Below are 22,904 nucleotides of genomic sequence, written 5' to 3'. Positions count from 1 at the left end.
ATAGGGTTTTTAAGTTTTCTTTCATACATTTTTCTTTGAGAAGCATGTCTTCAGAGTAACAATATGGACTGGAATGTTTCAGCCTGACGAACAGTCTAATGAGGGGAAAATAGGCTTATTCAGGATTCCATTCACCCCTGGGCAGAGAAGCAGCACAAAACTGATACACCAATTAAGCCCTCCAAGTAGGGTTTAATTGGGACAGACATGAGCATGGACCATAGAACTGGGGGCTTCCAGAACTAAAGCATGAGCTGTCACAGCTTGAGCTAGAGCCAAATCTCTGTAGCTGGGCTGTAACAGACTAATAGCCTCTAAAAAGAAAAGGAGTACTTGTGGCACCTTAGAGACTAACCAATTTATTTGAGCTACAGCTCACTTCATCGGATGCATTCGCTGTTTATTTTCCACTGAATGCATCCGACGAAGTGAGCTGTAGCTCACGAAAGCTTATTCTCAAATGAATTTGTTAGTCTCTAAGGTGCCACAAGTCCTCCTTTTCTTTTTGCGAATACAGACTAACACGGCTGCTACTCTAATACCCTCTGCGGATCAGGCACAGAAGAGGACCCATAACACATATTCACCGGTGGGTTTCACTGGCTTTCTGCACAGAATGAATTCTACCCTTTAAGCATTTCATATTTTGAAGTGCTGAAACACATTCGATCAACCACAGCAGAGAGGACACAAATAATCTGAGCACCTTCCTTTACCACACAAAGATGTATTCCATTACATACTGTGTATATGCCACTTAGTGAGATGAATTGAAAATAAAGCGGATGTGGGTGAGGAGGAGAGAAAATGAAAATGGAGAGAGAAGAGAGTTGGAAAGAGAAAATAGGGGCATGATGTTGAGAGAGAGAGAGGACTGAAATAAAATAAAGACAAGGAGAGACTCGATGGAGGATGAAAACAAAACAAAAGACAAAGGAGAAAGGTGCACTCTTGTGGTGGTCAAGTGTTACCATTTATTTTCCCACTTTTTGTTCCAACAACAGATATATCATTGTTGACTGTTTGATTTTTCCCTGCAGCTCTTGATAGATTGGATTAACACATCCCTGAAAGAGGAACACATCATAGTAAAAAGCCTGGAAGAAGATCTGTTTGATGGGCTGATACTTCATCATCTCTTGGGTAAGTCGCTTCTTTGAGCTCTGCTCCCTAATAAATCTCGCATGCTCTTCAGTGCAGAAGCTCACAGATAAAATAAAAACCAAACACACTAAACTGTAAGAACAGCTTTGCTTGCTGGTATCGTACTAATTATTAATGCACTCAAATAGACACGAGCACTGCACTGTGAACCATATGTGGTAATTCTAATCCTGAACAGGTGCTTGATCTACCCTTCCCCACCAACCTTTGGAAAGTCTTTTTATTCCGTTGTTTATATAGAGAGTAAAAAGGTTAACTTTGAAGTCTGAGGTTCTAACACCTCCAAGAGGTGCTGATGACATTGTAAGCCATGACAGTGAATATGATTTATGATATTACCATAAATACCAGCTGGAATCACCACTACAATTATACATATATATGTATTGTGACAGGATCAGACCAGATGGCTACAAAAGAGCGGTTGAAGGTAGATACATTAGTTCCAGGTTAAGCAGGTCCCTTTTCCCTGGGTAAAATAACAGGGACTATTCCAGAACACTCATGAACTTTCTAGAGCTAATTAAGGCAGGCAGGCAGGCTAATTAGGACACCTGTAGCCAATTGGGAAGCTGCTAGAATTAATTAAGGCTAATCAGGACACCTGGTTTAAAAAGGCTGTCACTCCAGTTAGTGAAGTGTGTGCAAGCAGCTGAGAGTGAGAGGGCATGCTGCTGGAGGACTGAGGAGTACAAATGCTATCTGGCATCAGGAGGAAGGTCCTGCGTTCAGGATACAGAGGAGGCCATGGGGATGTAGCCCAGGGAGTTGTAGCTGTCACGCAGCTGTTACAGGAGCCACTGTAGACAGCTGCAATCCACAAGGCCCTGGGCTGGAACCCGGAGTAGAGGGCAGGCCCAAGTCCCCCCCAACTCCCTATTGGATACAGGAGAAGGTGACTTGGACTGTGGGTCCCACCAGAGGGGAAGGTCCCTGGCCTGTCCCCTGACCCACTAGGTGGACCAGCAGAGACTGTGAGGATTGTTCTCCTTCCTTTTCCCCATGCTGGCCAGTGATGAGGTTATCTGAGTGAATGGCAGATTTGAGCCACGAAAGTGGCCAAACTGAGGGCTACTGTGAATCTCTGAGGTGAGCAAAATCTGCCAGTAAGCACAGGATCCACCAAGGTAGAGGAGGAATTTTGTCACAATATATATTTAAAAGCCATAGTCTGAGACCTCAGGCCAGAACTTCAGCTGCTGAAAATCAATGTGGCTATATTCACTTCAATGGAGCAACATCAATTTTATACTAGTTGAAGGTTTGGCCTCTTGAATCAATGCCCAGCCTAAAGTTATGGTCTACCATTCCCCCCATGACCGTCCCTCTAATTACTGCGGTCTTCATCCTCTTCTCCACTCGACTTTGACTGCAACTGGATTGGCCCTCACCTCCTAATCTTCTGATCAAATCTCATAAATCATAGTGGTGCCACCAGGCTCATGAATAGGATTGGTTTTCTTTTATAATTTGGGGCTGTGATGTCACAACTATGAGCTAAGATTTTTTTTTATATGAACTGCTATGTGCTCAGCACATATACCAATCTACAGGGCAGATTCACTCATTGGATTCCTGCAGTTCCCACTGGTAAAACCCAGGGTGTGGACCACTTGTGGCTAAAAGTCAATCTGCAGGGCAATCAGAACCATGCAGTCAGAACCATGTGCGGAGCCTTATTGATGTCAGTGAGATTCTGCATGAACCCAAGGGAGTACCTATGCACATCCAATTGCAGGTTTTGGGTCTGCGTTATATAATTTATTAAATTATACTGATCACTTACATCAAGACTTTTTTTGGTATTTCTGCTATGATTTTGTATTGTCTCTACAGTGCTGTTAAAACACATCAATCTTGCTTTGTTTTGTTTTAACTATGCTCCATCTCAGAAAAACTAGGATCTCTCAGGCTGGATGTTGAGAAGATGGCACTGACGGAAAAAAAACAGAAGCGTAAACTTGCTGTTATTCTGGAAGCTGTGGGCCAGTGTTTACAACTAGAAGAGAGCCAGCTGAAATGGAGTGTTGATGGTATGTGGAGAAGTAAAATGCAAGGAAATTACCTCATAAAAATACATTGTTCTGGGGTTTTACTTGGCTAAGATGATGTTGCTAAAGGACGGATGATCTTGGGGTTAAGGCACTGAAATATAGCCAGGAACTGAACCCAGTTCTCCTGTGTCTAACTGCAGACTTCCTATTTGACCCTGAACAGGTCTCTTTAATCTTTCTGTGCCTCATTCCCACAGCTATAAAATGGGACTAATCTGCCCTTCCTCACAAGCATATTTGGAGGCATATTTCATATTTTGGTTGTAAAGCACTAGAATGTTCTCAGGAAGGGGCAATGGGAATACAAAGTATTATTATTAGGCTGTAATGAGTTTGCACATTACTTATAATTTGCTTTCTTTACATGAAACAGCTATCTTCCAGAAGGACTTACTGAGCACATTATATCTTCTGATTGCAATAGCAAAGCACTTCCAACCTGATCTGCCTATCCCTTCAAATATTAGTGTGGAAGTAATAATCATTGAGGTAATTATGGCTCTTTCCTTTGCTGCCATGGGGTCACAGAAATCTCACAAGAAATTAAAAAATACAGTGGAAGAAAAGTGTGGTGAATATCACTGTATAACTGTTCTGCTTTTGTTTTCTGTGTAATTCACCTTTTAATTCTAGAAATCTGTTGTTTGCAGGAGTAACCAGCCATTTTGTGTTCAGTTCAGAGGTAGCGTTCTACAGAGACTACAAACACAATGCTTTGTCATTGAGACTTTCCTGCTACGCTTTTGCTGTTTCCACTTAATGTAAAATAAAAGGCATTCAGACTGAAAGCAGAGTTACTCTTGGTGGATGGAAAATTATAACTGATTATAACCCCAACTGTTCAAAATTCATTTGTCTGCTTCCCAAAATCCTGAGATTGGCCTAAAAATAATGAGATTTTTCTTTTAAAAATTTGGGGTTTTTATTTACTTTCTGATTTTTGTGACTTTAGGGTGCACTTGGGTCACATTTTCAAGCTTTTCTCCACACCTATGAGGGCTAGGAATTTACCTTCAGAATTTTATTTATTTAGGTAATGAAATGAAAACTGAGATCCTCACATAGTTACATGACTCTAGGATCTGGGGCTTTAAGAAAAACATCACATATCCCACAACTTGTGATATAATTGTGGAAGCTGGCAATACTGAGTCAGATTTTTAACTGTGGGTGAAGTTCCCTTGCATATAGAACATAGCATGAGGCCTATATCCCCCTTAAAGTCCACTTAATCCCTATTTGCAGGGCTACACATGGGACTTAAGTGATGCATATACCTTGGGCTTGCTCTCTACACATTTACATCGAGGAAAGTCTGGATTTAAATGCTTTATTGTATGGATAGCCTCTGACAGGAAGATCTAGATCTTGACCATACAAGACGCCAGTAAAGTCATTTTTGACAGTTGGACTTAGGTTCCTAAGTCACTTAAGCACTTGTGAATATTTTAAACTTAAAGTTTATAGCTGCAAACTGTTAATAAAAGTTGCCTTTACTCCAACACATTTCCTTCTATAGTCCTTGCAGTTAAATATTATTCTATATTGGCTTTCTGTTTAACAGCGTACCTTAACAGGATTAAGGACAGAAAATGCAGTGGAATATATCACGGAGAACAGGTAAGAGAAGAAACATTTTGTTTTATACATTGTATACATTTTCCAATAACTTAAGCATGTGCTTTCCAGAATTCCACCCACGTTGATACCCTGATTTACAGTTTCACTTTTCTGGGACATTGTGAATTAAAACAAGGGAACACACACATTCTGCAAAGGAATTTCTAAACCAGTCACACTTTACTCATAGACAAAGCACAAGAGATATTCATATCTGAAACAACAAATGCCTGAACACAAGACCTTCCCTCAATTTCCTCATCCTTCCTGGGAGCTCTTTTGGTATTAATCAGTATCCTTCAGTGAGTCCAGGATCCTCTGACACCATTCTCTGTTCAGTCTTGTCTTCTGGTTTTGGCCCCCTTGCTAAAGTAAGTCTTCTTTTAACAACTGTTTATTAGACCTTTTCTCTTCCTGGCCTTCCCCTGGGGTTATTCCAGCCTCTAGCCCCCTATGGGCTGTGGCTAGGGGTGGTTGGAAGGCAACAATTTCATTTTATGAAAAAATTCCAGATTTCAAAATTTGTTTTTGTTCTGCATCAGATCAAAAGGGCAATGTTTCAAAACATTTTATGAATGAATACAAGAGAGGCAGAAAAAAGATACACCACCCCAATAATAGGCAATAGTCCAAAGGTTAGGGCATTCACGCTGGTTAAGTCACTGGTTTGGAGGAGGGATTTTAACCTGGGTCACCCACATCCTAGGTGGACGTAGGGCATTGGCTATTCTGTGGTGGGTTGGTGTGTCTCACTCACTAATAAGACTCCATCCTGGACTTTAGAAACCTTCCTCACAAAATTTTCATCAGAACATTTTGATTTCAATGAATCAGTGTTCAACTAACTCTAGATGTGGCCTTCAGCATCCTCTATATTTGTTACCATGGATAACAGTCATTAGTAAGTCAGTAATCTCTGGCCAGTGGTCTCCACTGTCCTCCTAGGGCCAGGTTATTAAACTATTGATTGTCCTTATCGAGGGTCAACCCCTTAGGTGCCAGACCCTTTGCAAAAGAGGGAAGATGTAATTTTTACATGACAGCATACAGAATCAAATAAGCATATAATCACACAAAGAGTTCATAAAAATCAAACTGAAAGTCATAAGTTCATATAAACATATTCCCAATACGTCACACCAACACATTGACCGGATCAGAAAAAAATTCTGAAATTGCTATTACCAAAAAGTTCAATTATACATCATGTCTGGTTGCCATTTAGTTACAATCGGTTCAGTAATTTAAGCATTTTCAGGGCTTAGTAAACCTACTGCCATGCTAAATAAACACTACTGCCATTGGACGAAGTAGAGGCATTTATTCATCTTGCAGAGCTCTTACTGGTTTTGACTGGTCTTAGCAAAACCTGACAAATGACATAGTTAGTAAACCAAGCATGTTAGGTTTATACATCTGAGGTTGAAACTGCAATTGTATAAAAACAAAACCAGTTTACATATTACTAATTTATAGCTATTGTATTAATACATTACCAGAGTTCAGCAATTTTTCCTTATTTTGGTAGTAAAGAAAGAACAATCTGATCTCGCTCAGTTTGTGAGATTCTCTAATTATTATATGAGCTCAGCCATGGGACACAATGAAATTATGGAGGTCGCACCGTGAGCTGGAAACAGTTTTTCCCTTCTACAGTTCCATCATCAACTATTATATTTTATATGTTAACACAACTTCAAATTCTAGTATTGTGAGCAGCTCGTTGGAAAACTGTGCTTATAAAATAAATGTGCGTTAGTCTGTGTGCCAATTAAAATATTATATTCTTCCAAGAACACATAAATACAGTGCACTATAAAACTGTCTGTTGGAAAGCTACCTCTGGCAAATAACTGGTGAGGTTCTGTATTCTATCTCCTACTTCATAGGGATCCTTATGGCACAGATATGCTTTGCTTAGAAATTGGATTAGTTCTGCTATATGTTTTTGCTAATTCTCTTTTTGTTGTTGAATCTTTAGAGAGAATTTAGAAGGCCAGTCAAGTAAGTACTCTGAAGGCCAAATTCAGTGTTTCTTTACTGCATACTGTTTTCAAAAGTTGTATGTATCCAATTCGGATCTCACTGACGTAATGATAAATCAGGGCTATCCCCATGAGATCCAGTGGAGTTACAATGGTATAATACTGGGAGGAGATCAGAACTGGGCCCATCATGGTTCCACTTGATCACCCCACAGGAGAGCCTAAAGCCATACTGGCAATGAGAAATAAAATCGAGGGAGGCAAAATGATGGAGGGGTGAAGTGAGATGAATCCCATTTACTTCAGTTGAACTATTCATGTGTGTAATAGCTGTAGAATTGGGCTTCTGACTTGCTGCCAGTTTCATTCAGGTCTATTTTCTTTAGTTTGCAAAATAACGTTTTGAAACTTTATTATCATTTGATAACAGACCTTAACAACCAGGTTAATCCAAAGCTGAATGTACCATCAGAACCACCGAAGGAAGTAAAACATTTCATTGTGAAATTCACCCTGGTGAAGAGGGTCAGCAGAAGGCTTCTATACCACTTATGCTCCATTTTGGGGACTTACAAGGCCTGTTTGAGCCTTGCTATCTGCAAAGGGGTAAATTTCACCCTCAGTGAATAAATGGGGCTGCTTTAATTCTCTTCTGTGCAATTCATATGACCAGTAACAGCCAGTGCAGAGACAAAGTATTTCATTGAACATGTATTTATTTTTTATCAGTTATTTCATTAAGTGGTCTTCATTTATAAACTGAGACAATGCAGAAAACCTGCAGATGAATCTGTCAAAGGAAGAAACCTTAATTCACTCTTCAGTCTTTAATCTATTTTTTAAAAAATATATCTTGCTTAAAGTAAGGAAGAAAAACACAAAGCTTAGCTCCAGAAGAAGGCTCTCTAGTTTGTGACAATGCTGTAGGATTTACACACATTCCTGCTATTGATTTATTATTCTTTGTTTCCCAACAATACTGAACCCACAATTGAATAGGGAGAATGAGATCCAGTGGCACTCTCTCAATACTTATGTAGTATAGCTGCCAATTTTGATGAGTAGTCTCTCTCCTAAACAAAGCTGAATTCACTTCCCACACCATAGAAGCCCCAATCTCTTCTTAATTACGCTGGCATAATGCCCCTGACTTTAATCGAGTTGGAGAACTTTGTTCATCTCAGGCAAAAGCAATTGTGTTCATGGGTCACTGGGGTGGGAATTCACAAAAATTTCATTTCCATTTTTCACTGAAAATGTCCGAATTTCATTCCAATTTCCAGCCCTAATTCTCACATGTAATGTTACTCAAAATTACTGGGTGAGGTTCTATGCTCTGTGTTATGCAGGAGGTCAGACTGGTCCCTTCTGACCTTCAAATCTATGGATTTAGAATTATGGGCAAATATTTCTATCACTGAATGTAGGGCCATTCTCCACCCTCAGTTTTTGTACAAAACTCCCATTGATGTCAATGGAAATTTCAGGTACTGAAGAATGGTAATATATGCCACTTATTTTCTACTGATTTTTATTGCAAATGTTCAGGGTTAAGGCGCGGACATGAAAAGAGATGAACTATAGGGCCCATGGAACTGCAGCTTGCCTAGGGCTCATGCTAATGGCAGCACAAACTATGAGAACCCATGCCTGTGAAAATTAGGGAAGCTGATTAAAAACAAACTATTTTGTCTGACATAGGAGTTAAAGTCAGGGGAAGCACAGCTCTCTCTTCTCTTTTATATGAAGTGGGGAAGAGAATATCAGGGAGCAGTGCTCTTCCTCAACTCGACTTCTCCTGGGCTTCTACAGGGAGGGTTCCCACACTCCCAGTTCAGTTTATTTTAACCACTGGTCTAGTAGTTACTCCAGAGAATCCCAATTAACATTTATTGAATATTTTGCCATAGAAGCTGATGCCTTTGATGAATTATTCTCACATGCACCGGACAAACTGGATGCTGTGAAAAAGGTAACTTTTAAACGTTAAACAGGCATTGACATTTGCATTATAAGATATAATTAACGAATTCTCTAAAAATTCCATTTTCCCCCCTCCCATTCTTTAGGTGCTTTTGCAATTTGTCAACAAGCATGTTGGAAAATTAGGATTAAACGTGAAAGATGCTGACTCTCAGGTAGCACTCTTTGAGATGTATGTTAAAATGTCTGTCGGTTACGTTAATATTCCCTGTCACCTCCAAAATTCCTATATTTCTCTTTTAAACTTGGCAAATATACACATTCATTCATAGCCTGAGTTCAGGCATATCAAGTGTCAATTTGGGAGGATTTTTAATGCCAATATGATAAGTAATTGAAAATAAGGGGTTTGTATGGAACACCATCCCAAGGTTGCAGTCATATAGGTCCTGATTTTCAGAGGCTCTTGAACCCCTACATCTTCCACTGACTTATGTTGGAAATGTGGGTGCTCAGCATCTTTGAAAATTAGGCCTAAATTGTCCATAGTGACTAGTGATTTTTTGAGTGCCTAACTTAAGACATGGTCGAGAGGCCTGGTTTTCACAAAGTGCTGACCTCCAGCCCTCTGAAAATCAGCCCCCTTTAAAGTGCCTGAAGGTGGTCACCCAAAATCACTGGACACTTGTGAAAATCTAGGTCATAATTTATAGGTAAGGCTAAGATTTTTGTCATGGGAATTTTTAGTAAAAGTCACGGACAGGTCATGGGCAATAAAGAAAAGTTCACGGAAGCTGTGACCTGTCTGTGACTTTCACTAAAAATATCCATGATAAAATGGGAAGGAGCTGGGCAACTGCGGGGTGGCTGGGAGTTCCGGGGACCCCACCACCTGTGGGGGCTCAGAGCCCCAGAGGTGGGGAGCTGCGGGAATCTTCCTGTACCACCGCTATGTGGAGCTGTGGGGGTCCTCCTGCCCCGCCACGGTTAGCAGGGAGCTGCGGGGATCCCCCTGCCCACGGTGGCCGGAAGCTGTGGGGTACCCCCCATGCCCATGGTGACTGGCAGTTGGGGGGCCTCACCGCTCCCTGCTGCTGTGGAAGGCAGCAAGACCCTGCAGCTCCTAGCCGCCAGGGCTGAAGTCATGGAGGTCTTCGGAAGTCACAGATCCTGTGAGTTCCGCAACCTCTGTGACAAAATCGTAGCCTTATTTATAGGGCATGATTGTTCCAGAGGCACAGCCCTGCGCTGGGAACAACGTGGAGCCACCACCTCTGGAGGAGTTCCAACAGGGTTTGCACTCATCAGACACATCCCTCACAGAGCACAGGGGAGAGTTCACACTGCACCATCTGTGAGGATGGGTGCAGCCTGCTCACTCCAGTGAGGAGGTGAGGTGCTATAACTCTGTCTCCTCCCACCTCCCGTTGGTGCAACTGGCACCTCTTGGGGCACATAAGTGGGAGGGAAACCGTTCTTATGCTAGCGAGAGTACAGGAATTGTGATTCTCCCATGCCTCTGAGTAGGGTGAACAAGTGGAAGCAGATTGGGATGCGGAAGTTCCTTGTGCTTTTTTCCTTCTTGGCATGCACATGAAAGGGTGGGGGAAATCTAGCCTACAGCTGACACTTCACTGCAACCATTAAAACCTTTGACGCAATAATAATTCCACTGGCTTGCATTGTATGGCTGGAGACTGCAGTGTTAATTACCAAGAATGGAGCTTTTGAAGGGACTGCTATCAGGAATCCTAGATGAAATTTCCTTTTATGTAGTGATGCGTATTTATTTTTGTTTGAAATCTGTTCAAACATGGGACATTTCAAATATGGGACATTTGTATTGCTATCCTCCACACAGTGTTACATTCCTGCTACACTAATAGGAATTTATGAGCCTTATATAGATAGAAATGACATTGTGTGTATAAATTGGGGTCAAAGAAATAAGTCACCAGTTTGTATAATTTATACTGTATATTCTCAATTCTTCTTTCCATAGAAGAACATTTATCTCTCTGAGTAAAACTCTTTGAATCTTTTTTTCCCTGGCTTTGGTAAAAGCCAATTTAATAAATAATACTCAGGTGATTCTTCTTATAGTTTGCAGATGGAGTTATCTTGCTTTTGTTAATTGGACAACTTGGGGGCTATTTCCTGAATTTAAGGGAGTTCTTCCTGAACCCAAACTGTGCTACGGAAATGGTAGGTTATTATTTATTTACTTAAGCCCGGATCCTGCAAACACCTTACCTGTACTTTATGCACATGATTAGCCCCACTGAAATCACAGACACTACTGACAATGTGTAAAGTTAATCATATGATCAAGAGTTTGCAGGATAGCAGCTTTAGACAACACACAAGAGTGTTCTAAGCATGTTATAATTAATTTTTAAAAAAAACAAGTCCCTGTCCCCAAGGCTATACTGAAATCTACCATGATCCTACAAAATGAAAGTGATCATTATTTGCATTTGTTAACCAGACCAATGCACTGAATTCATAGTGCTTTAAATAAACATCTCTGTGTTGTATGGGTTGGAATGCGAATGCAATATTAGACCAACAGCTTCTTCCATTTAGCCACACGGGTGACACAGCAAGTGTAGGGGCCACAGAGATTCCCTCACATTGTCCCACAAATGTACCTCAACCATAACTTGATGGAACCACTGCTAAGGCCCCACGTAGGCAAGGTAACTTTTCTAAAAGTTTCCTGCTGTTGCTAACATCAATTCACCTGACCTCTGTTAGCAAAGCTGAGAGCCCTAGTACATACAGCCTGTCAAATACTGACCCTGTTTTAAAACTCTGATAATTAGATTTGGGGAAAAAATAAATTTGAATTGAATCAAAATGAAAGTTTTCCATCTTCAATCACCCTCTCCCTTTTCTTTCTCCACTATTTCTTTTGCTCTGATTCCATTAAATTGGAAACAAAACATTTTAATTTCAAATCACTTTAGAAGGAAAAAAATCAGTAAAACCCATGAAGAAGTTTGAACAAAACAAACATGTTTTTGGTTTGTTCAAAGAGTTTTGTAGAAAAGAATCCCCATTCTTTTGACCAGCCCTGTTAGTTAATGATGCCTAAACATCTTTTTTGTGAGGAATGTAGATATCTCCATTTTTTGGAGGTAAATTGCAGAGTAAGACAGTGGCAGAGTTGGTATTAGAATCCAGAACTACTGACTCCCAGTCCTAGCCTCTACCCATTGGACACTGCCTTCAGAGAGGAATCCACTGAGAGTGTGAAGCACTCTGCTGTGATACTGAATATGTCAAGAATTTTCATTTTAGCAAAGTTAATCCCAGGTACTGCTTTTGGTCAAAGCATTGTTTACTAATTTTTTTCCCTGTCTTACACCCTGAGTGATATAAAAATCTAACTACTGTAGTTCAGAGACTTTATTTCAATTTAAAACACTTCCCCCAAATCCCTTATGTACTCTAACTCCCCCACATTTTAGACATTAATTGGTACAGTAGAACATGACACTGTAACCTTCACTGCAGAACTCCTTTGAGATTTAAAACATGACATTCCTGTTATAAAAGGTGGTGACAACCAGCCATACCTTCAGGATCATTATTGTGTATTGTCTTTTACTCAAGTTGAAAGCTGATAGTTCAAAACCAGTAAATACAGTCTGTGTATCTTGGGCAGAGGAAATTGGAGTGAATTCTAGTGAGGGGGGAAAACACTGAAAAATAAAGGAAAATCGATATTAGGATATATCTAGAATGTATGTAAACTGAAAAGAAACCAAATGTGGTGGCGGCAGAACCCTGCTCAACATAGGATGGAACTATCCTTTACCTCTTAGAGATCTCCTCAGCAGGGCATCAGTGGTTGGAGTTATCCTCCTGCTCATCCTGTGGCAACAATGGGTGGTGCACTCTCTGATCTCTTGCTTCACCACCCTCCCTTTGATGTCAGAGGATGGCACTATCCCTTCCCCCCTTTCCTTTATTATAGGTGGAACTGGAAGGCTCACCTATAGTTAAGGTTGCCTTGATACTTCCCATAAATCCCATTATAAGACCTTGTTCTCAGTTGATCATAACTTTGCCAAACTTCAACTATTTGGGCTATACTTTTCCAGGCAAGGTACCTGCCTCAGGCTGAATTTTTTTTTTCCAACTAAAACAGTTCACCTATTTCTGAGAACAAGGTTAGGGGGAACTTTGTTGTTTTGCCCATACTAAAAACATTTTCACAACCCATTTGCTGAGAAGTTCTAGCTCCTCCATTCTTTGAAGCAGGAGGTGGTTTTTGTGAGGATTTTTGCCATCCCTGTGAAAAACTGCCCAAATTTGGTCAATTTATAAGCCTCTCAGTTGGCACATGGTCAGTATAGAGTGTTGTTTGAGTGTGGCAGCTAAATTCCCTGAAGATTCTGTCTTCACTGAGCACGCTCCATCCTCTCATTGCTCCTCTGTGTGACAGGACTGCACGTGTACCATCCCCTCAGAGCAACCAAGCATGCTCCAAGCCCTGAGCTGCAAGGCTGCACAAGACTTTCTCTTCAGTTGCTTCTTCAGTAGTTGTGGGCCATTGTGGGCTGGGGCCATTGTGGACTTGGGCACTGGAACTGAGAGCAGGGAGACTGTCTCTTGTTCTCTCAGTGTTCCCAGTTGCTGGGCCTAGGTAGCGTGGAGGAAAAGGAGGAAGAAGCCACAGTGGGAATGAGGGTGACCAGATAGTAAATGTGAAAAATTGTAACACTTTTTTTTCTCAGGGGTTGGGGGGTATGGCTGAGTATATAAGCCAAAGTCCCCAATATTGGGATGTCTGGCCACTCTAGTGGGAATGCAGAGGGATTAGGAAGGGGAGGGATTTAGGGACCAGAGGATGAGCAGGAGGAGGGGAGAGGAGAGCAGGAATTGGGATGGGGGGAGGTTCATAGATTCCACGGCCAGAAGAGACCACAGTGATCATCTAGTCTGACCTCCTGTATAACACAGGCCATAGAACTTCTCCCAAATAATTCCCAGAGTATATATTTTAGAACAATGCTTTTCAATCTGTGGTCCACAGACCCCTGGGATTCTGCAGACTATGTCTAAGATTTCCAAAGGGGTCTGCAACTCCATTCAAAATTTTTTAGGTCTCTGGAAATAAAAAAGGTTGAAAACCACTGTTTTAGAAAAAATATCCAATCTTGATTTAAAGATTGTCAGTGATCGAGAATCCACCATGACCTTTGGTAAATTGTTCTAATGGTTAATTACCCTCACTGTTAAACATTTATGTCTTATTTTCAGTCTGAATTTGTCTAGCTTCAACTTCCAGCCATTGAATTGGGTTATACCTTTCTCTGCTAGATTTAGGAGTCCATTATTAAATAATTTGTTCCTCATGTAGGTACCTATAGACTGTAATCAAGTCTCCCTTAACCTTCTCTTTGTTGAGCTAAATACACTGAGTTCTTTGAGTCTATCACTATGAGACAGATTTTCTAATCCTTTAGTCATTCAACCCTCTCCAATTTATTAGCATCCTTCTTAAATTGTGTGCACCAGAATTGGACACAGTATTCCAGCAATGGTCACACTAGTGCCAAATACAGAGGTAAAACAACCTCTCTGCTCTACTTGAGATTCCTCTGTTTATGCATCCAAGGATCACATTAGCTCTTTTGGACACAGTGTCACACTGAGGGCTCATATTCAGCTGATTATCAGCTATGATCTCAAATCTTTCAGAGCCACTGCTTCCCAGGATAGAGTCCCACATCATATAAGCATGGCCTATATTCTTTCCTCCTAGATGTATACATTTACATTTAGCAGTATTAAACATATATTGTTTCCTTGTGATCAGTTTACCAAGCGATCCAGTTTTTTCTGAATCAGTGACCCGTCCGCTTCAATATTTACCACTCCCCCAATCTTGTGTCATCTGCAAACTTCATCAATGATGTTTTTGTGGTTTCTTCCAGGTTATTGATAAAAATGTTAAATAGTGAACCAATCCATGTGGGGCCCACTGGAAACACATCCATCAATGATGATTCCTCATTTACAGTTACATTTTGAGACCTATTTGGTTAGCCAGTTTTTAAACCATTTAATGTGTACCATGTTAATTTTATGTCATTCTAGTTTTTTAATCACTATGTCACGCAGTACCAAGTCAAATGCCCTAAAGAAGTCAAAGTATACTATGTCAACACGATTACCTTTAACAACCCAACTTGTAAACTCAGCTAAAAAAGATATCAAGTTAGTTTGATTTAATCTATTTTCCATAAACCCATGTTGATTTGCATCACTTACTTTACCCTCCTTTAATTCTTTATTAATTGATTCCTATATCAGCGGTTTCATTATATTGACTGAGATTGATGTCAGGCCTATAATTGCCAGGGTCATTCTGTTTATCCTTTTTAAAATTTGGCACAACATTAGCTTTCTTCCAGTTTTCTGAAAACTTCCCCAGTGCTCCAAGACTTATTGAAAATCAACATTAATGGTCCAGCAAACTACTCAGCCAGTTCTTTTAAAATCCTTGGATGGAAGTTATTTGGATCTCCTAATATAAAATGTCTAACGTTAGTAGCTTCTGTTTAACATCCTCCAGAGTAACTAGTGGAATGGAAAGAGTGTTATCTTCACCATATGAAGAGACTATATCATCTGTCTCCCCCACCCCCCCAATATAGACTAGAATTATTTATTGACCATGTCTGCCTTTTCTGCATTGTTATTGATAATTCTACCAGTTCCATCTAGCAATGGCTCAATACTATTGTTAGAATTCTTTTGTTTCTAAAATATTTTTAAAATTCCTTCTTATTGTCCTTAACTCTGCTGGCCATAGATTTTCCTCTGTCCCTTTGCTTCTCTTATCATTTTTCTACAATTCCCAACTTCTGATTTGTATTCATTACTATCACCTTCCCCATTATGCCATTTGTTTTTACACTCACACTCACTCTTACTTTTTATAGCTGCCTACTTCTCCTCTAAACCAGGTCATTTTTTTAACCAGCACAGGCTTGTTCCTTGATTGTGGCTTTTGGGGCATCTAGTAAGATTTTCGTAAATGATTCCCAATTATCATTCACATTTTTCTGATTAAATTCTTCCTTCTAGCTGATTTGGGTCATAATTGTTTTCAGCTTTGTGAAATTGGCCCCATTAAAGAACCAGGTGTACATATTAATGGTCTGGACTTTATTCTGCTTGCAAATCATGATCACTTGTACCTAAGCTACCATTAATTTTTAGTTCTGTGATCAGTTCCTCTTCATCTGTTAGGAGAAAGTCTAATAAAGAATTCTCCTATGTAGGCTGCAACACTTTTTTGTTAGGACATTGTCATCTATAATGTTTAGAAATTCCAGGGATGTTTTGGTACTGGCAGCATGAGATCTCCAGCATATGTCATGCAGATTGAAGTCCCTCATGATCATGCAGCTTATTTTCCTTCACATTATAGATAAGTGCAAAGGAGGTGGTTATCCTGTTCCTAACACTGATTTGGTGGTCTATAGCAGACACCATCTGGTACTCCATCTGTGTGTTTTATCTGTTAGGACATTGATCTGTAAGCATTGAAGATCATTTTCTTCTATGTTATTGGTGATTTGGAAACAGGTAATTCCACTGTTGACAAAGAGTGCCACTCTCCCTCCCCTTTTCCCTACTTGATCCTTCCTAAATAGGTTATAACCATTGATTTTAACATTCCAAATGTGAGAATCATCTCACCATGTTTCAGTAATGCTAACTAGACCAAATTTATGCTCATAAATGAGCAATTCCAGTTCCTCTTGTTTATTACTCAGGCTCCTAACATAGTGTATAGGCAATTCAATAATTTCTTCTCTTCGTGTCCTTTGGTTCCTTGATTAATTTTGTTTTCAACATCTCAATTTTGTGCTGAGTGCTCATATCTTCCCTCTTTTTACCTTATTAGTTTAGCTTTCTCCTGACTATTCTAGCCAGCCTGTCCCCAAAGTGATTGGTTCCCCTACTACTGAGATGGAGGTCATGCAGACTATATAATCCCCTCTCCCCATAGAAAGTGGATCAATGTTCCATAAACCCAAAACACTATATCACTTACTTAGCCAACAATTCACTTCCAGAATCTTCTGCCTTTTGTCGTCTTTCACTCGTGGGACAGGAAGGATCTCAGAGATCACTTGGACATTCTTCTTCAGAATACTTCCAAGTTCCCTGAAGTCATCTACTATCTGCAAAATATCCCACAATACAGTGTCATTAGTTCCAATAGGCATCATCACCAATGGTGATGCCTGTCGACTTCAGAAGCCTATCCAGTCTTAGAGTGGTGTCTCATTTCTTGGCTTTAGGAAATCCGCACACTGTCCTATTGTCTGCCTGTGCCTTGCAGAATTTCTTTTGATTCTTCTGAGTATGAATCTCCAACAAGAATTATCTGTCTTCCTTGGACAGTTGGAGAACTTTTTGCAAGCAAGCTTGACCGTGACCGTATGCCTCTGGTGGTTATGAACTGCCAGGCTTCTTCTCTGATTTCCTTGGTGGCCAGGTCCCTTCTTCCTTGAACCTGGGGTAACAGTATTTCCTCTTCACCTTCTCTGATTCTCAGTAGTATCTCTCCTCCAATCCAAGAATCTTTTCTTCCAGCACAGCCACCAGCTTGCACTTCATGCACATGAACTCGCTTCTGTGCTCAGGCTGGAAAGAGGACATGTCAGAGATGGAGAGGAAGACAAGCTAGTGGCATGGGGCAGAGGAGTCTATAACCACTAGAGTAGACTTTTATCCAAGACTTCTCATATTTCCAACTTCCTATCAGGCTGGAAATGCTGAACAGTATTACAGTGCTTCTGGTTCCATCTGGAAGTGCAGAAAGATGAATGTGCTCCCTTTATCCAAACCATTTTGCCTATCAGTAGTAAGTATCAGTACTGTGTCTTAAGATTTATATAAAAGATCAGCATTCTACTTTTATGTGGAAGTCTCATAAACTTGCTGAGGGAAACATCTGATCCTCCTCACTCAGTGACTTCATTAAACAATCATTTTATTCATCCCCAGGTGAAGTTTGTAGCTCTGTATAATCCTCTTGTTTTCCTTGTCTGCCATGGATTTGAAGAAGAATCTAAACCTAGTTTCAAACTCTGTCATTGTTATCTGTAAATCACAAAACCAGGTGGAACATAAAGGTATCACTTTAGTTCAAAATAAAAGAGCAATAAGCTCTTGCTCAGCTTATGCATGGTTGGACATAAGTGCGTAACATGGGGAGGTTAAAAAGCACAGCATGCCAGCACTGTACACAGTACCTCCTGGAGGATAAGCTGATCAGGAGCAGTAGAATGGTTAAGGAAGCAATTTAAATTTTTGTTTTTGTTCTTACTTCATTAAAGGAATAGTCTTGTGACAGAACGTAAATAGACAACTTGACTTTAGATTGTTAAAATCAAGAGGTGAATGGGATCTGGAATGTAACTGTAAATAAATAAAAATCAAGAGCTTGAAAAATACTTGATTCCTAGAAGTGTCCTTAATATCTCAAGTGCGATATCCATGATGATATCATCAGTAGACCTTTGTATGTTAAAACATTATCCTAATGTTTGTATTTACAGCTGCTCAGAAAATTTCAAACCTTTAGGATTTTAAATGAAAAATAGAATACTTTCTGCAAATTTAATTTGTTAAACATTTCCCTGTGTTTTTATCAAACTTTTAATTTTTGGGGCTCTCATTAATGCAAGATTTTCAGAAAACTTTTAAATGAATTGATCTTTCTGCATCCCTTCTCATGTAATTTTTAAAGGAAATTTGGTTTCTATTTTTCTGATTTGGTAATTGATAGAAGTGATTGATTATAAGCTTTTCACCAGAACTAAAGAGAGTATGAAAAAAATGTTGGTACAGCAATGCTAACTCCCATTTCAACTACCAAAGAAATAAAGCATGCACTATCTATATTTGGCCTGAGTTCACTTTGTTTCATTGATCTCATCTGATCAACAGCTTCACAATGTTAACCTTGCAGTGGCTTTGCTGACAGATGGAGGTCTTCTAGATTTTCCTGTCAATGCTGAAGGTGAGTCATAACATAGTAATTGTTCTGGAAGAGAATGATTCTTGCTCTGGTTCATGAAAAGCTAAGATACTCAGCTAGAGAATCTTCTCCAACATGACAACCACATATTTCATAACATTTCCTTTGCTTCACATCTCCTGTATATATCCCATATTTTAACAATCTAGTCTACACTAAAAAAAAAGTTCTATTGTTACAATACCCACTGTTTGGTAAGTTAACACCATTTAAAGCAAGAATGAAATTATGTAATATACATCTGTAGTTGCTGAAATTACCAATTAGGAGTAAGTGTGTTGTCTGTGGGACCTCGTTGCCAAAATCAGGATGTGAATGTATTAGTAGATTTTTAGAGACAGAAGTGACCATTATGATCCTCTAATCCAAGCTCCTAAATAACATAGACCATTCAATTTCACCCAATCATTCCTCAATCAAGCCCAATAATGTGTTGCTGAACTACAGCATATATTTTTAGAGAGACCTCAAGTCTTTATTTAAAGATGTTAAGTGATGGGCATTTTACCATGTTCCCCAGAAAGCGATTCAAGTGTTAAAAATGGCATCTTTTCCCAGTTGGGTAGTCCGCTCATGAACAAGATTGGGGTATGTGTACATATGAGCACATGGAATGGTCATCTATCTGTACCTACGTCATTGGGTAGAGACAATCAAAAAATGGAAGGTGTGGGAATTATGAAAATTTGTTTAATTTTTTTCGTTAACATTTTCGATGTTTTTTTCCAACCAGCTTTACTCATGGGTAGCTGTCATTAATGTCAATGTGAGTGATTTGTGAGCATGCAGTGAAAAATTGGAGCCTTTATGCCCTATACTTGTAACTTGAAGTTCAGTGAACCAGTCTAGTTAAACTGTGAAAGCTAAATCTGTGAAAGCCTCTGGGTATACCTTTTCTTTGAGTGGGTTAAAAGCATTGGACATCCATTTCTCTAAATGTGGAGGATTGCCTCAAATAATGTCTAATGTTGATTAATGTGGGAAATATAAACTCCAGCATCTGTGTATCATTTATGTACAGCTACATAGGCCAGATCCTCAGCTGATGAGTGTTGGTGTTTAATGGAACTACACTGTTTACACCAGCTGAAGATCTGGCCTAGTGGTCCTACTGCTGGTCTATGTTCAGTACAAAGCCATACATTTACATTACTTGAAGAGGAGCAGCAAGCCCTCTATGTCTCTCATCGTTTGGAAGAAGTAGTAGTTTGCATACAAGTTGATGTATTAACTAGCAAAAACCCTTGTCAAACATGAGTTGAGGTTGCTTAGCAGTACCTTGTGCACTTTCAGAATATGGAAGTTAGCAGCTGAAAACTGCAACCTTCAAAAAGCAGGAAGTACACACCACAGAATAAAGTGCAAACACTACAAAGCCAGGAAATGAAGAGTTAAGGCAATGTCTGCTACTATTCACATTATAATAGAATCACAAAAAATACAGTTATCAAGAAAATCTAAAAACTTTAAATCAAGAACCAAAACAGGAAATGTAGTTAGATTGTAATTTGGGGAAAGTGAAAGATTATCTTCAGTGTTTTAACATGTGAAGGCTTGTTTCTTTCTTGTGTATCCACAGATATAGTGAACAGAGATATGAAGACTACATTGCAGGTTTTGTACTGCTTGTATTCCAAATACAAGACCAAAGAAACATGAAGAGTGAAACCAAGAGCTAGATTTTCTTGCTAGTGTATGCTGGGTTTAATTTTCAGTCCCTAGCTATGTGTTTGCCACTTTGCACATGCGCACACCCTGTATGACACTTGTTGTATTAATATGCTTTGAAAAGTGTGTATGCTTGCAAAGTTGCAGTTATATAACTTGTGCTATCTATAATATAAATGTGTGTGCACGTGCGTATTCAGGGGCCAGTGTTTTCTGCTGTTCCTTGGCTGTGAATTTTGCCACAGAAACAGAATCCACCCCTTGCTTCGTCTAAGGCCCCCAAATGCTGTAAAGACTTGTCAATGTGCTACCTCAGCCCCTGCTTCAACACCTCACCCTTTTATCAGCGAGGGAGCTGGAAGTCATTTTTAGAACTTCGCACCTGTACTTGCACTGAGGTTGCTGCAGCACCATGATGGAGTTGAAGTCCATGGATAGATTCCAAGGGGGCTTGAAGCCCATAGTCTAATAACTCCTGTACTACATTTTCAGGCAGGATGATGAGATTAATAATTTTAAAAAATGGCTAGCGGTATGAAACTTGACAAGGCATGAACTGTTTGAAAAAACCTGCTTGCCTCTTAAAATACATTTACATTGGTGAGACTATGCAGGCCATCCACTGTACAGTATTGTGGATTTCCCCGGTCCTCCATACCTCCTAAAAAACCATGAAAGAGCCCCCTTATTTGCCCTTTAATCTAACACAACATTGTGGCCTGCTGCAGCCCTCTTCTCCCTGCAACTCTTGTGCACCTACTTATGGCCAGCCTGAATACTAGTCTTTGCACTATCTAAGTGCAAGGGGAGAGGCTAACATGACTCCACCTTCCCCCTTATAAGGGTGCATGGGAGGGTGGGTTGGGGTGTGGCTCATTCTATCCCAGTAACACTCAGAGTCCAGCACTGACGGGAGTTTATACTGAAACCTTTTTGTAGCTGCCACTTCTGAGTTTGCTCTTGTGGGGCACACAAACTGTATTGGGACTATACAGGATACCTATTCTGTACAATACCTCCAGCAGCTGCCACTAAGGTATGCACCCACGCAATCCCCACCCTAATGTAACTGTGGCTGCAAAAGCCACATTCCTCTCCTTTAACTGCCACCCTGGTGTTTAAGTCCTATGCCCTTTGCGGCTTTCTTCAGCTTCATTTGACCTTAAAGTTATTTTAAATTTGCATTTCATGTATATTTGGCTTTGAAAAATTATAATTATGCAAAGCTACTGAAGGAGAGAGTTCCACAAACCGCTATGAACATCATAATGCCATTTGCATTTATGCTAATTATCAAGATACATTTTACAAAGGAAAATCCAATGTCTGGCGCCAACAAGTTACCAAAAAAGAGCACCCTGCTTCAATAGCAAAAGTTAATTAAATCAGCTATTCCAAAAGATTCATATCTGACATACATTCTTAGGGTTATCTCATGTATGAATCTCTGTAGATATCTTGTTTTATTCTCCTGATGGGCTCCAAACATCTAATGAAGGGGAAGACCTTAAAAGTTTGTGTTCTTTATTCACTGATACGTTTACCGGAACATTACATGAAGATTAGAACACCGCTAGATTACTGAGGATACAGAAATAGAATGTCCATCACAGAGGGATTTAATGACTCTGGGGACTGGTACTATGGTATAGGCACAGCCTTTTGCCGTTAGGTAATTGGTTAGAATCCAGCCCATGTTGTTAGTGACTGGAAGTCATTACTAGATGATGTATTTTTAGTGGCCTATGGTCACATAAACACCACCCAATACCGGAAACCTACTGACAGCTATACTTACCTACATGCCTCCAGCTTTCATCCAGGACACATCATACGATCCATTGTCTACAGCCAAGCTCTAAGATACAACAGAATTGGCTCCAATCCCTCAGACAGAGACAAACACATACAAGATCGTTATCCAGCATTCTTAAAACTACAATACCCACCTGGGGAAGTGAGGAAAGAGATTGACAGAGTGAGACAGGTACCCAGAAGTCACCTATTACAGGACAGGCCCAACAAGAAAAATAACACCACTGGCAATCACATACAGCCCCCAGCTAAAACCTCTCCAGCACATCATCAACGATCTACAACCTATCCTGGAAAACAATCCCTCACTCTCACAGACCTTGGGAGGCAGGCCAGTCCTCGCTTACAGACAGCCCCCCAACCTGAAGCAAATACTCACCAGCAACCACAGAACAGAACCAGTAACCCAGGAACCTATCCTTGCAATAAAGCCCGTTGCCAACTGTGTCCACATATCTATTCAGGGGACACCATCATAGGGCCTAATCACATCAGCCACGCTCTCAGAGGCTCATTCACCAGCACATCTACCAATGTGATATATGTCATCATGTCTCAGCAGTGCCCCTCTGCCATGTACATTGGCGAAACCGGACAGTT

General features: G+C 40.1%; 1 protein-coding gene across 1 annotated transcript in view; it reads left to right on the top strand.

The window, feature by feature from the left end:
• PARVG (parvin gamma) overlaps positions 1–22,184 on the top strand; it is a 33,078-nt gene extending 10,894 nt beyond the window's left edge. The window contains exons 4-13 of the mRNA XM_084637841.1: positions 1,041–1,143; positions 3,057–3,197; positions 3,592–3,707; positions 4,783–4,838; positions 6,820–6,842; positions 8,734–8,795; positions 8,893–8,961; positions 10,850–10,951; positions 18,731–18,803; positions 20,401–22,184. Coding sequence (XP_084493967.1) covers positions 1,041–1,143; positions 3,057–3,197; positions 3,592–3,707; positions 4,783–4,838; positions 6,820–6,842; positions 8,734–8,795; positions 8,893–8,961; positions 10,850–10,951; positions 18,731–18,803; positions 20,401–20,480 — 825 coding nt within the window. The 3' untranslated portion in view covers positions 20,481–22,184. The remainder of the gene's footprint in view (positions 1–1,040; positions 1,144–3,056; positions 3,198–3,591; positions 3,708–4,782; positions 4,839–6,819; positions 6,843–8,733; positions 8,796–8,892; positions 8,962–10,849; positions 10,952–18,730; positions 18,804–20,400) is intronic.
• Positions 22,185–22,904: the final 720 nt, after the last annotated feature.

The sequence above is a fragment of the Lepidochelys olivacea genome (genome assembly GCF_965140295.1).
Source record: "Lepidochelys olivacea isolate rLepOli2 genome assembly, chromosome: 1".
NCBI lineage: Eukaryota > Metazoa > Chordata > Testudines > Cheloniidae > Lepidochelys > Lepidochelys olivacea.
The sequence above is the reverse complement of the archived record's forward strand: the minus strand, read 5'-3'. Positions and strand labels throughout refer to the sequence as shown.